Source organism: Colobus angolensis, unplaced genomic scaffold, assembly GCF_000951035.1.
Source record: "Colobus angolensis palliatus isolate OR3802 unplaced genomic scaffold, Cang.pa_1.0 Scaffold19, whole genome shotgun sequence".
In the NCBI taxonomy this organism is placed as follows: domain Eukaryota; kingdom Metazoa; phylum Chordata; class Mammalia; order Primates; family Cercopithecidae; genus Colobus; species Colobus angolensis.
The window spans coordinates 5,102,572-5,117,169 of NW_012115043.1; the positions used below are offsets into that span (position 1 = coordinate 5,102,572).

The 14,598-nt window shown below is 50.0% G+C and overlaps 1 protein-coding gene across 3 annotated transcripts in view; it reads left to right on the top strand.

The window, feature by feature from the left end:
* The window catches only part of MEGF11 (multiple EGF-like-domains 11), a 381,035-nt gene that overhangs the window by 127,083 nt on the left and 239,354 nt on the right, over positions 1 to 14,598 (top strand). Inside the window, exons 2-4 of one of the 3 annotated variants that reach the window (XM_011940371.1) lie at positions 2,301 to 2,428; positions 6,752 to 6,853; positions 11,853 to 11,953. In XM_011940371.1, coding sequence (XP_011795761.1) covers positions 2,331 to 2,428; positions 6,752 to 6,853; positions 11,853 to 11,953 — 301 coding nt within the window. In that variant the 5' untranslated portion in view covers positions 2,301 to 2,330. The remainder of the gene's footprint in view (positions 1 to 2,300; positions 2,429 to 6,751; positions 6,854 to 11,852; positions 11,954 to 14,598) is intronic. The other 2 variants (XM_011940373.1, XM_011940374.1) reach the window with 2 other exon arrangements.

Below are 14,598 nucleotides of genomic sequence, written 5' to 3' on the forward strand. Positions count from 1 at the left end.
TTCCTTCCTTCCTTTCTTTCTTTTTCTTTCTTTCTGTCTTTCTTTCTTCTTTTCTTTCTTTCTTCCCCCCCTTCCTTTCCCCTTCCTTCCTTCCTTCCTTCCTTCCTTCTTTTCGTTCTTTTCTCTCTCTCTCTCTCTCCATGAGGATTTAAAAATCTCACAGATTACAGCAGTGATCCAAGTTACCTCTCTCTCCCAACACATGGGTCAAAAGGGAGCAGAGGAACAATCTTCTCTTATCCAGGTGGCCTCATCTTTTGATATTCTTGGTGTAACGAGTTTGAAGACGCTGTCAGGAGGTTCTCTTGGGAGAATGCTGGAGATTATAGGAGTGACCCAAGTAATGAGTCAGGGCCACAGAGAGAATCAAGACAAGGCAGGACATCCCTGACAGCTGGCATTCAGACTTCATGCCTTCTGGAGCTCTGTGTCCCATTGTTTATTTCTTTATTTGATGCCTGATTGGCCCAAACCCCACTTTGAAGAAGATGCTTGTTCCACTTTTGACTCTCCGCATATGTCAATGCCACGTCCTGGGCAGGCCCTTTCTCCGCACTACGTTGAATCTCCCAGAGGAGAATGGATTGAAATGATCGTTGAGCTCCTCTGCAGCCCTGGTGTTGCACAGACTCCAGTTTGTGTGGAGCCTTCTGAGGTGCTGACTGGGTCTCTGGGGATGGGGTAGTGGGCTGGGGGGAGTGGGTGGGGAACTCTGAGCAGCTAGCTGTGCTTTGCATACTCCTGGACTCTGCACATGGAACAGAAACACCAGAATCACTCTCCTCTTTCTGATTTTCAGAATGCATTCATTTGAAATCTGGCTAAATCTGCATTTTAGTCAGATGATTTCCAGATCTCAAACAGAAACACCTCATTAATCATTAATTTAGACCCCCACGGTTATACAGAATTTGTGACAATTTGTTTATCTTTGAAGGAGCTGCTGAGAAAGAGTTTAACAAGGAAATTATTGTGGAGGGGAGGAGAATGTTTAACCTTTCAAAAGAAAGGCACTCCATTTAGCTTCCCTGAGGGTACAAATGGGGGTGTGTGCAAAATACATGCCGGCTTTTATCTGTTCTCCTAAGTAGGGTGAGCGCTTCCTCATCTGCAAACCCAGGGCCAGTGGGATAGATCCCCAACCATTTCAAGCCTGCGACCCCTTTCCAATGTCAAAATATTTTCTATAACACCCCCACCCGTGGTTATTAGAAGCTGCAATTTTTATGTTGCTGATTAAGAAGAAAAGCTACTCTGAATTCAGTAAAGCTTTTAAATAAATCGTGATAGCATCTACACACACATGAAAAATAGTTCCGTCTTTCTGAGTCACAGCGTTCATTCAGCCTACAGATGATGTTTGGGTGCTCATGATTTCCAGCTCCTCCGCACCCCTCAAGGTCAGCGACCCAGCAGGTTACAACCCTTGGAATAGAAGTTCTCTGAGGCAGGAGGAACACAGAGTCCCAGAGTGCCCGGACAGGAAGGAACCTCAGGAGGCATTTCAGCCACTCCCACCAGAAAGGTTGTCTGCCCTCTGTGAGGAGCCCCTGGTTGGGGATCCCTAGTTCAGTGAAGCAAGGGAGTTGGCATCCCATGTAGGCACATACCTGCCATAGCTGTCACCTCAGGGGCCTGGATCAAAGTCTGCAAACTCATTCCTTACGGTCCCTTACCAGGTGGTCTAGGCCCGGCATCCCACAGTGGGAATGGCATGTGATGACTGCATCACTCTGGGCAGAAGTAGCTGATACCCCACAGGAGACAGAAGAAGCAAGATCCAGTCTTCCGTGGCTTGTGGGCCCAGAGCTCAGGGTTTTCTTGGCTCATTTCCCCCCAGGTCCACACCAGACATCTTTTTTCCCTTTCTTCTTGGCAGGAGGGAGTAGGGAAAGGAAGCAGATGGGCAAAGAATGTCAATGATGAGGGATAAGGGAACGGGGAGGGCATTCTCTTTAAAGCAGTCCAGATCTGGGGTCCCTGGGTCCAAGGATGGGCCTGGGGGCCTGAGGACACCCTGCAATTATAGCCAATTTTGCACTTGTGGGCATTTTTCTGGGGAGGGCATCTATACCTTTCCCTCGATTCTCAGAGCAGTCCCTGAGTCAGAAAACGTTCAGAACCCCTGGCCTGGAATTTGGACGTTTCCCTGACTCAGGCTTCCCACTCTCCTGTTACTCAGAACCGGTGAACTGTTACGGTGTTAGTCAAAGCCTGCAATGTGAAATATCAAATGCTCATTACCCACGACGATGGGAAAGTAAGTAGATGCCAGGAGCACGGTCTGATCACAGACGCAGCCTCCTTTGTTCTCCCGTGCAGGGTCCGCGATGGCGCTCTCCCTGACCGGGCTCGTTGCCTTCTCCTTCCTGCAAGCCACCCTTGCCCTGAACCCTGAGGACCCCAACGTGTGCAGCCACTGGGAGAGGTAAGGTGTGGGCCTCAGATGGCCAGGAACTCTCTGGGGAGTCGCCCTGGGCATGGAAGTAAGGGACAGAGGCAGTCAGGAGATCCAGGAGCTGCCCTCTGAGGGTCTGCAACCTGGCTGGGGAGATGGCCCTGATGCTGAGAGACAGGACAGAGCAGTGTAGATTCTGTCTGGAAGGTCAGGGTGGAGGCAACTTACATTAACTGCAGTTACGACGCACTGTCCTACCCCTCCCTGCACTGGCGCTTCCCAGCCATTGCACAGATGAGAAAGTAGAGACCCAGAGGGGCTCAGTCCCTGTCCACAGCCAGATAGGGTGCAGGAAGTGGGGAGATGTGGACCGTGGTTCCAGGTGGCACGCTCTCTAATGCTGTGATGCCTTTCCTGGTCTCCCAGGACTGGCAGCCACGTGGCAGCTTGGATATGTGGCCCCAGCAGCCTGCCTTGAGGAGGACGGGTGAGGGGGTCCTATTACTTCCGGTCTGGTGGGAGCAGGGCGTTGCCGGGGGAGGGTGGCCGAGGCTGCCCGAGGCTGCAGTGGAAGAGCAGGCTGCATTCCAGCTGCAGCACTGGGTCCTGGGGGAACGGGCTGGGTCCCTGCAGACGGCCTGACTTTGAAGCACAAGGTTAAAGTATTGATTTTGGTGAGCAGAAAGATAGTGACCAGAGACCCAATCAGGAAAAACCGAATTAAACCCTGGAATTGATTGGCCATGCTGACCAGGACGACTCTGCCACTTAGATGTTAATAAATCAAATGAATAAAATGAAGATGAGGGCCCTATGGGAGAAGTGAATGGTAGAGGAAGAAAGGTGGGGGACTTGGAGGGGGTCAATGCTTCATGCCCATGAGGGTGGATAGCCCAGCCCTAGGGCAGGGAAAGGCACCTCAGCCAGGCAGGGCCTGGCTCTGGGGTAGCCTGGACACTTGCGGGTCAGGAAGGATCAGCTGGGAGGCGGAGGGACAGTGTCTGCACTTGTGTGATCCCTGGGGACCAGATCCTGTGTGTGGCGTCCCAACAAAGTTGAGGATGGAGCAAAAGGCAGTACTGTGGTGTGCCCGTGTTTGGTGAAGTGGGAAGAAAATAAGATCCGTGATGAGAAGACCTCAGTTCATTCCGATCTGGATTTTTCCACCTATTAGCTGTGTGACTCTGGGGAAGTCTCTGAATGGCTCTGCGCCTACTTCCACCTCTGTAAAGTGGGGAGAATCATTATCCTTGCCTCACAGGCTCATTGGAGGATCAAGGGCAGCAATTTCACGAAAGTGCTTTGAGGACCATAAGTGTCAGTTGCTGTCTTTTCTTGTTGACAACTGTGGCTTTGCAGGAACTGGTTATCACGGACTTTAGTGCACATCAGGCTCATGGGAGGTGCATACGAAAAAGTCTCCTGGGGCCTATCCCTGAGATGCTGATTCAATATTGCATATTTCATAAGCATTCTACATGATTCTGAGGTTACTCAGGCCCCTTGCCCATTCTGGCTTTGGTGAATTTAAACCTTTATTTCCCAGTGGGTCAGAGAGGTATTGGGAAGAGCCCCACGTTATTCTGTGGGTTTTGGACTCCAGCCTCAGAGGACCCCTTTCATCCCTCTGGTCCTGTTAAGACACAGCTGCTTCCTGCTACTGTCTGTGCTGCATCACAGCCTCTCCAGTGCCTCCTTTGCAGCTGCTCACCTCTGCCTGCCCCAGTGGCTCTATCCGGAGTCCCTCTCTTCCAGGGAGCGTCCCCCACAGGGAGGGCCCCCTCTGACTTCTCTCTCTGTCTGAGCCCCATTTGTACTCACTAATTTTCTACACCTGCCCAACATGAATACATTTGGAATGTGAAAATGTTCTGAACTGAGCTGAACTGAGCTGGCATTTCAGGCTTCTTACGCTACCAGCCAAGGTTACAGCCTGGATAGGAAGACAAGGAGTGAAACCTAACAGCTAGAATGAGGTCTGGGGACTCTCTGGGCTTCTCCGGCCCCAAGGGGGAAGCCCTGTGGGTGATGCCTGGTGACACCAGGTGCTTTCTTCTTCTCAGTCTTTCCAGCTGAGCTCCGTTGTAAGTTATGTGTGGATGGATCTAGCCTGTGTTGTTCCAGAAACACACCCCAGTCCCTGGAGATCGCTTAGGGAGAATTTCTCAGCTGGATTAGTGCTTCTGGCGGCTCCTCATTAATTATGCCCCTCCACCATAAAACCCAGTGTAACGACCCCTCCCGGCTAGTAAAGCCTGGCTCTCCAAGATTAATCTGGCCCCTCATTAGCATGTTGGCAAATGAGCAGTGTTAAGCCACCCAGCCATGAAACCAGGGGCACACACTTCAGGTCAGAGAACTTGGGAGTTGGTACAAGGCATTGTTGCCAGACTCGGTCAGCCCAGGGCATCCTGCAGAGCCCAGTCCCTGCCCCGTGACTGCCCCCTCCAGCCCCCTGCTGAGCTTCTCTCTGGGCATCCAAGGTCTATGTTACGGCTGAAAAGGGAGGCTGGACCCCCAAGTGCTTAACAAAGGTGGGGAATGCATTCTGTGCGCTGGTCTTTCTCCCTGTCTCCCCAACACTGGTCAGAGAGGAAAGATCCCTCAGTGCCTAACACGGGAGGTGAGTCATTGCCTGTCAACATCTATTAAACACTTACTGTTTAAGCATGTTACATGTATAGTGTATCTTGTTTTATTTTCCCACTGCCCTGAGAGATAGAAAATATTACTGCCCTCCTTTAATCCTCACAATAACCACACAACCTGGTTAGACTTACAGGTGAGGAAACAGAGGCTTATATGAGTCAAATAACATATCTAAGGGCATGCTGCTAACAGGCAACAGGCTTCAAACTTGCCCCTCCTCCTGCTCCCGTGCTTGGATTCCAGGGCCCGTGCACGCTCCCCATTCATCCTCTTGCTCTGAGTGAGGTATTCAGGAGATGTGTTAGAGCAAAGAATCACGCGATCCCAGAGTTGGAAGAGGACTCTGGGTGGCCGGGGTGAGGGGCGAGTTGCCTCAGTTTCCCCAAGCCTGGAGATAAAACAGGATTAGGGCTGTTTTTTCCTAGATGTGTGCCTCTGAGGCACATCTCAGGTATGCCAGCTGGTGGGGGCACACCAAGAGCCCTCCTTACATCCCCAGTGCTTCAGAGAAACAGAGTCTCCCACCATCCAGGCCTCTGAGCATTGTTGACTGCTTCTGGCCTCCTCCTTCTGGATGCCAGACCTTTGACTTTTCAGGCATCAGAAAGCCCACTGTGGACCCACTGGGGGAACTGGCCTGCCCAGCCCCCTTGCAAGTTAACCAGTGCAGTTTCCTCAGGCAAGGCAGACGTGCTTTTACAGCCTGGACCCGGCCATCTGGCCCAGGTCAGTGAGCCTTCTGGGAAAAACACTGAATAATATCAACCTACATAGAAATTAATTCCTTAGATCTCAGCTGAGGTCCTCTCTCCAGCCTGTTTAGGAAATGTGAGTCCGCACTTCAGCATCCTGGCTTGAATGCCATTTCATGCAACCCCTGCCAGGGGCCGGCAGGTAGAAAGGCTTATTTTGGTTAAGCTGAGATCTGCTTCCCTGTGGCTTCCACCTGCTGGTCCAGGTTTACAGCTAACAGGCAGGATGACAAGAAACCACTTCTATCAGGGACATATCCTCGATGTACCCCCAGCTATACTAGAGGCAGAATAGAGTAGAAGGTAACTGGGGGAGCTTGTGGAAGCCACTTATGCCCCCGATGCTCAGTTTCCTAGTTTGTAAAGTGAGAAAAATTTCACCTACCTAAGATTGTGAGGAATAAAATGTATTAAAACACTTGACACAGGGTGCTCAATAAATGTTAGCACCTATTGATAATGCAGTGTGGGCTGGGCAAGTCACTTTTCTCTGAGCCTTAGTTTCTTCCTCTATGAAATGGGGCCACTTACTTCACAGAGTTGCTGCAAAGTCCAGCTTCCAAGCATGTTCTTTGAAAATCACAAAGATATGAACAAACACATAAAGTATTTTTAAACTTGTTGGCTCTGCCTTCCAGAGTCACATAGAATAAAACTACCCCCTGCTTCTTTATTCATTCTCTGTTAAATGAACAAATGAACTTGAATTTTAGAAAATGATCTTGGCCAAAGGTCTGTAAGGGATATGTCCTGGGGCCAACCTGGGGTCGGGGAGGCTGGAATATGAGGGCATTCAGGGAAGGGGGAGGATCGTTGGGAGTGGGGAGGTCAGAGCCTCCGGACACTTGGCTGTGGAGCTTGGCCTCAGGGCTGTGGGCTCAGATGCCCTGTGGAATATCAGCTCAACTTCCCAAGTGCTAATCATGGTTCCCATCTCCCATCTGGTTCTCAGCTACGCCGTGACTGTCCAGGAATCATATGCACACCCCTTCGATCAGATCTATTACACACGATGCACAGACATCCTCAACTGGTTCAAGTGCACCAGGCACCGGTGAGTACCTCTCTCAGATGACGGGACAGGGAAAAGGCACTGGGCTCTTAGGGCTTGCCCCTGTGCAAGTTAGAAAAAGGCCGCTGGAGCAGATGTTGTCATGCGCCTCCACTCAGAACACCCAAGATGCTCTGCTGATGGCTTCTTTCTGACCAAAAGAGCTTGTGGGTAGGACAGGCCAGAAGTGCTGGAGAGTTAAGGCTTTTGAGGGCATCCCTCAACCAGGGATGGGGAGATGGGGAGTTGGTAGATAACTACCCCAACTTCCTCACTCTTGGGATGGCAGAAACATCTCTTAGCCACGTTCTACATGGATCCTAGAAGTCTCCAGCTACCCGTAGAAGTAACCTGCTTGATAATATACCATAGATTGGCTGCCTTTACTTACCTGTCTCACTCTTCCATCCTCCTACCAGTACTTCCTAGGATTGCCTCCAAAATAAACTACTTGTTCTTGAATCCTTTTCTCAGGGTCTGCCTTTGGGGGAAAACCCAACCTAAGAGAGTCCCCTGCCCTGAGCAGATGTAGCCCCATATCAGGGCATCCAGCTTGAAGAAGGGAGTGCAGGCTAGAATTCAGCAACCTCACAGCACCTTGGCCAGGCTTCCCTTAGCAGTGCTCAGCATGAACAACTGCACATGGCAGTCCTGCACCCTTGTCTGCAGCCCTCCTGCAGATCATATGTTATGTCACTCAGGGAAAGGCAGGAGGAAGGAAGAAACAACATGCTTTAAGGGATGACCCTGAGAAAGACACTTTATTTTGGGATTCCCAGTGCACTCATCAAACTTAATAATCCGGCCAGGCGTGGTGGCTCACGCCTATAATCCCAGCACTTTCGGAGGCTGAGGTGAGCAGATCACAAGGTCAGGAGATCGAGACCATCCCGGCTAACACAGTGAAACCCTGTCTCTACTAAAAATATAAAAAATTAGTTAGGCATGGTGGTGGGTGCCTGTAGTCCCAGCTACTAGGGAGGCTGAGGCAGGAGAATGGCATGAACCCGGGAGGCAGAGCTTGCAGTGAGCCAAGATCATGCCACTGCACTCCAACCTGGGTGACAGAGCAAGACTCTGTCTCAAAAAAAAAAAAAAAAACCACAAAAACCTTAATAATCCTTGTTCTACCTACCCTGCAGTGTCCAGGGAGGTCAGGAATGTGAAAATTACTTTGAAAAAATACAGGGGAAAATGGAGGAAAGTGTGACATATTAGCCACATGTGAAGCGACACTATTTGAAGGGTGAGAGACTAGCTGTTGAAGGATAAATAAGGAAGTAAGGGAGAGACCCCAGGGTGGGCCCTTTTCCTAGTTGCTGAATATCTGTTGATTCCAGATTTCTCCTTTGCTTTCTCCTATGAACCCAGTTCCTCTTTGAGGATAATTCAGGAATCATACTGGGCAGCAACACAGATGAGAAAACTTGTTCTGTGCTGAGAAGCCAAAGTCCTGGTTTTCTTTGAGGTTTTGCTGCTAACTGGCTGTGAGACATTGAGCAGAGCTACACTTGCTGCTTTAAAATTCTTACCTGCTAATTCCAACATCTGGGTCATCTCAGGGCTGGTCTTCATTGATAGCTTTTTTTTTTTTTCTGCATCGGTAGTGTGTTTCTTTTTTAGACGGAGTCCCACTCTATTGCCCAGGCTGGAGTGCAGTGGCGTAATCTCGGCTCACTGCAACCTCTGCCTTCCGGGTTCAAGCAATTCTCCTGCGTCAGCCTCCCAAGTAGCTGGGATTACAGGCACCCACCACCATGCCCTTCTAATTTTTGTATTTTTAGTAGAGATGGGGTTTCACCATATTGGCCAGGCTGGTCTTGAACTCCTGACCTCGTGATCCATGCCTCGGCCTCCCAAAGTGCTGGGATTACAGGCATGAGCCACTGCGCCTGGCCAGTGTGTTTCTTTATATGCCTAGTAATCTTGGATTGTATTCTGAGCATTATGAATGACATGTTGTGGAGACGGGATTCTGTTATGTTCCTCCAGATAATATTAATTTGTTGTTTGTTTGTTTTGGCGGTCTGGTTACTTGGCTAAACACAAATTCCAAACTCTGAAAATTTAATATTTTTAGCCTTAGCTAGGCTGCTTGGAATATGCCCTCCATAAGGATAAATCAGTGGTCAGACACTTGGGCAGGGGTTTTACAAAGATTTTGGGGCTCCCTCTTTGTGGCTCTCCCTTTCTAAGGTTTCCCCTTTCACTCTCTCCTGAGGGGCTTTAATGAAGTCCAGACCACCCCACACTGGGGGACCTGGGGATAATCCTGTTTTGTGGGGAGAACAGGCTGGATGACCCCTGAGTTGATTCTGTGTCATTCGTTACCTGAGAGGCTTATATAACCCGTGAAACTGCCGGGAGCTGCCTTCTGTGCTGGGGAAGCAGCTTTACTTTGAGGCCAGCTTTCCTTCCATTATGGGTTTTGACAAAGTTGAATGACCTTAGCTTACGACATTCCCAAATATCACAGATCTCCCCACCTGCATACCCAGCAGGTTTGCTGGGTCCACCCTGGACTTGGGGACTTGGCCTGTGGTTCTACAAACGAGCAAGGTTGTGTGTTTTCTATCTGAATTTTAGTTGCCTGGAGTATTGTTGTGCTAACTCGCCTAGCACCATTCCCTTCTCTCAAATGTCCACTTGCCTCCAGTATCTGCCTGCTTTTGTCCTCCCTCAAGTGCCTTCAGGTAGTTGTTTTGTATATTTCCCCCTAGATTTTATAGTTGCTATTTGCAGAAAGGTGGTCCAATAGGGGCTACTCAGCTATTACTGTATCCCCTTCCTCTAGCATTTGACTGTGGAATGAGGAGGTGGGACTGTGGAATGAGGAGGTGGGACTAAATGCTCTCATTCACCCCAGCAGTTTTGCCAGAGTTGGCTGCTCGAGGCCCTGGTCAAAGGCAGAGGCAGAAATAGTAGTGTTGCTCCTCCCGAAGCCCTGGCAGGCCCAGTGTGAGAGCCAAGTTTGCTCAGAGGTGTGGCTCTTTTGGGTACTTGGAGGCTAGGGCTGCCATCCATCACCACTGAGGTGGTGGCTGCTTATTAAAATAGGCTGTATTCCTAGAACATGAATTATTTTGCTAAATTATTGAGTCACTTGCAGCTTTCCTGATGACCTAGAGTGTGCATGCTAACAGCTGCACCCTCCGTCTGCTTTGGTATGGAATGGCATGTTTTAACTCAGCATCCTTCCCCTGAGAGCAACCTGGCACCTGGCCTTGCTTCCCTCTCTTGCGTTTCCAACCTGCACAGGGACAAAGATGGGTGAGCCAGAAACAATGGGTGGCAACTCTCTCCTGAGGGGCTTTAATGAAGCCCAGACCACCCCACACTGGGGGGCTTGGGGATAATCCTGTTTGGTGGGGAGAGCAGGCTGGATGACCCCTGAGTTGATTCTGAGTCATTCTTTACCTGAGAGGCTTGTACAACCCCTGAAACTGCCGGGAGCTGCCTTCTGTGCTGGGGACGTAGCTTTGTTTTGAGGCCAGCTTTCCTTCCATTATGGGTTTTTGACAAAGTTGAATGACCTTAGCTTACGACATTCCTAAATATCACAGATTTCCCCAGAGTTCTGCACTGTCATTTGTTATGAAGTCGGGGCTTTAAGGTGTGGGAAGGTTGTCCCAGCCTGTATTATAGGACTCTCTTCCCAAGCCGTCCTGGCCCTCCATGGAACGCAGCCTATAGACGTTTCTGATGACCAGACCCTCTGCTGTGCTGCTGAGGAACAGTCCACAGGGCAAGCTCCACTGAGGTGCTGATGGAAAAGTGGAAAGAGGTCTGGCTTCAAGGCCCAAGGACTTGGGGTCGGGTCCGAGTTCCGCTCCATGACCTTGGGCAGGTCACTTCCTCTCTCTAGCCTCTAGTGGCCACTTCAAATCTCTTCCACTTTGACTCTCCATGTGAAGAAGGGGCTTTGCCTATGGATACCCCATTTTGATTTCCTTCTAAAGATTCAGTATTTCTTTTTACTTACTCCTTCACTGTGGCCATCTGTATAGCCACAATCTACCCTGTGAAAGCTGGTAGAGGGCAGTAGGTTAAGCCTAACAGCTTTGAAATTGGAGTGAGCTAGGTTTGAATCCTGGTTCTGACCCTGATTAGCTGTGCTGGTCACTAACTTCACTAATTTTAGTTTTCTTATTCATAAAACAAAGGGTGGGGATGTATGAGGGGAACATACAAAAAATAAGAATAAAAGCTCTAAAAGAGAAATAAATAAAATAAAGGGGGATAGTAATGGTGCCTGCTGCAGGGAACAGAATGAGATGTTGCTCATAGTCTCTCTGGCATGGGGCTAAGTCTTAACACTTGTGTCAGCATAAGGTCTGGAACCCACGAGTCTGACTCCCAGTGCTGCGGCTCCATGGGCCTCAGCTTCTTCCTTTGCAGGGCGAGGGGTCAGTTCGGAGCCTTCCCAGGGATGGCGTGCGAGGCTCCTCTCCTGGAGGTGTTATTTTGGTGTGGGGGAGATTAATCTACTTTCCAGGACTGAGTTGGACTCAGAGGGTCCTTTTGCTGACTCTGCCTCAGTTCTCCCAGTGGGGGGACCAATACTCAGGGGGCTGTGAGCAGTCTGGCTTGTTAGAGGGGTGGGAGGGGGCGGGCACAGAAACCCTCAGGGCCTGACTCCTATCCGGGTCACCGCATGGGCTCCTCAAGCCCAGAATCTGGGTGTTTTAAGGAACTAAGGAGAAGTTCATGGTTGCCCTCCACAATGTCACTCCAGAAAGTATCTTCTGCAGCCCTTCTATTTAGAAGTGACTGGGGAAAAGTCAGCAGGTTTAGTAAGTGCCGTGTTAGTAATACATTCTGCATCACAACAGCCCAAATCCCACTATCGATTTTTTTATAGTGTTCCTTCATATTTGAAGCCGCCATGCATTTTAAAGTAATTATTGAATGGCATCCTCAATATAGCTTAACACAAATATCATTCTAAACGGGAGTGATTGATTTTCAATACTTTCAAGTGGCTTTCTCCCTTGTGCCTTAGGATCAGTTATAAGACGGCATATCGGAGAGGCCTCCGGACCATGTACCGGCGGAGGTCCCAGTGCTGCCCTGGCTACTATGAGAACGGAGACTTCTGCATACGTACGTAGGGGCTGCTGCTGTTCTGGCCTCAGTGGGGAAGGGAGGAGAGGGGAAAGGAGGGGAGGGGAAAGGAGGGGAGGGGGGTGGGGCTGATATCCATGGTCCCTAGGCAGCAGTCCTCAGCCACACGGCTCCAGAAGTCCCTGCCTGCTGCCAGTGCTCAGAAGGAATAATGAGTTTGGTGCAAATTCAGTAGCAAGGGTTGGGCCATCAGATCAACCTCCTTACAGGGTGGATGGAAGTCCGTCAGTTCAAGGCCTTGATGGGGGATAGGGGAGAAGTGGCTCCTTCTGGAGCGGGCACTCTGAGGAGCAAGGCAGAAGAAGTGCTGGGTGCCTGACACAGGGTTAAGGTGTACAGGTGCTTAAGGCAGCTTTGCTGGATGGAAGGAGAGATGGATGGGTATGTAGATGGACAGTTGGATGGGTAGAAATGGGAAAGAGAGGAAGGAAGGCTGGGTTGTTGGATGTCAAAACCACAGTAAGAAAAGGATGGGGGCAAAGGTGAGGTGGACCATGAAGGAGTGGTTCTGGGAGCTAGGAGGATTTCCAAAAAGGTTTTGGGGGACATTGGAGAAGAGGTGGGTGCATGAAAGACAAACATTGCCTCTTTTCCTATTTGTCTAGAGCAGCTCAGAAAATGCAAGCCTTAGTGTCCCCTAAGAAAGGCAAGAGCTGAGTTTCTGGGAGCAGCAGGCCCTCTGGGAGAAGAGCAGTGTGGTGCAGTGGAGGCACCCTGGAGCAGGAGCCTGTAGATCTGGGCTTCCTAGCTATGAGGCTTTGGGCAAGTCACTTAACCTCTCTGGGAGAATGATTGTAGGGGCCCTGTTGGGTTCTAAGGGACTCTTTCCCCACTTACCTCTGACCCAGTGAACTGGGGCCAGTGGACTTTCCAGCAGGCCTTGGAAGGTTCCCTCTACTGCAGGAGAGTGTCAGAGGAGCTGGGAGGCCCTCATTTAATGACTGAGAAGAGATTCCACCCCCAAAGCTTCTGTCTCTTCATTTGGAGAGCGATTTTCCTTGTTAGTAGTCTCTTTGCCATTCGAGTGGGTAGAGAGAGTTCGCACCAGAGGGAAAATTTGGGCAGAGTGGGTGTGTTGATGTTGGGAATAAAATGACAATTTTCCCCTACTGTTGTTAACATCTCCCCCAATGCTGGAGAAACTCAATTCTAATTGCATTACAAGAATGAATGAAAAATATACCCTCCAATGGGTTCAGTAGTAATGGTTTTGTAGGAAAGATACAAAGCAGTTCACCTAAAAGGCCGTTTCTCAGGAGCAGGGCAGAGGACTGAGCTAGGACGAGGCCTTGGTCAGCACCTCACCTGGGATGGGGTAACCGAGACCCAGGTGTAGATGCGAGATCAGGACTAAGGCTTTCCTGCTGCTGCTCTGTCTGCATGGAGTAGTGTGAAATCAGGCCAGGGGCAGGACACGGGACTCACAAAGCCTCAGAGATAGATGTAAGCAGCTTGCCCAAGCTCAGGGCACAGTGATGGACTCAGGGAAATTATGAAGGGTGTTTGGATGTCAGCACAGAGCTCCAGGAATGGATGAGCACATTTCCTTTCTAATTTCCATTAATGAACGGTGGCAAAGCTCTTGGAAAATGAAGAGCAGGGCAGAAGTGCTAAGTGTCCTGATTGCACAGGAGGCCCAGTCTTGCTGACTGGCAAGGGCAGTTTATACCTTCCGACCTACTGCTTATGTAACCACTGGGCACTACCTTCTGGCCAGGTGACCCTAGGACGGTCCACCAGGAACTCAAGCTCAAAAAGCCACTTTTAGAATGGAAGACTTCTCCTAGGAGGGCACAGGAGAGTTCTGGCGGGGAGATGGGATGTGGGCACCCTGGGTGCTGGTAGTGATGACACTGAATCACAGGGTTCTGGGTTTGATCCTTGCCCCACCACTGCCAGCTTCTTCCTCTTTATCTTCATCTTCCCAGCACCCGCCACATGCCAGGCACCATTCTGATCACTTTACATACACTGATCCATCTACTGCTCCCAGCAGCCCTGTGAGGTAGGTATCCTTATTTCTCTCATATGACAGATGGGGAAACTGAGTCACAGAGCTTCTGTAACTTGCCCAAGATCACACATCTGGAAAATGGCAGAACTTGGATTTGAATCCAGGCTGTCTGGCTCCAGAGTCTCTGCACTTGGATGGCTTGGGCAGGCTTGCTCGTCTCTTCATGGACTCAGGCGAGGCTTTACATCTCTGAACCTCAGTTTTCATTCATGTAAAATGGCAGTAGTAACACCTGCACTCACCAGGCACAGAGTGGGGTTGAGTAAATGTCAGTTCCCTCCTCCATGGCATTGGTGCTCCACATCATTTTAGTCTTGGCTTTTAGTTGCTTAAAGAGGCCCATGGACCCTGTCCCTGGGAAAACGCATAGTACCTGTATAAACATACCAACACACAAAGTCCTTTGCACACAAGTTCATTGGGTTCATGGATCCCTTGAAACCCTTATAGGGTCCTTGTTGCATGGTAAATAATTTCTGCCACATGTTCACGTTACCCATGCAGCATGTATTTGTTACTTCTTGCTACGCAAGATGCAGGGGATAGATACAGATGATGGACCATTGCTGCCCTCGAGGAGTTTGCAGTCTCGTCAAAGGAGGGGACTTAG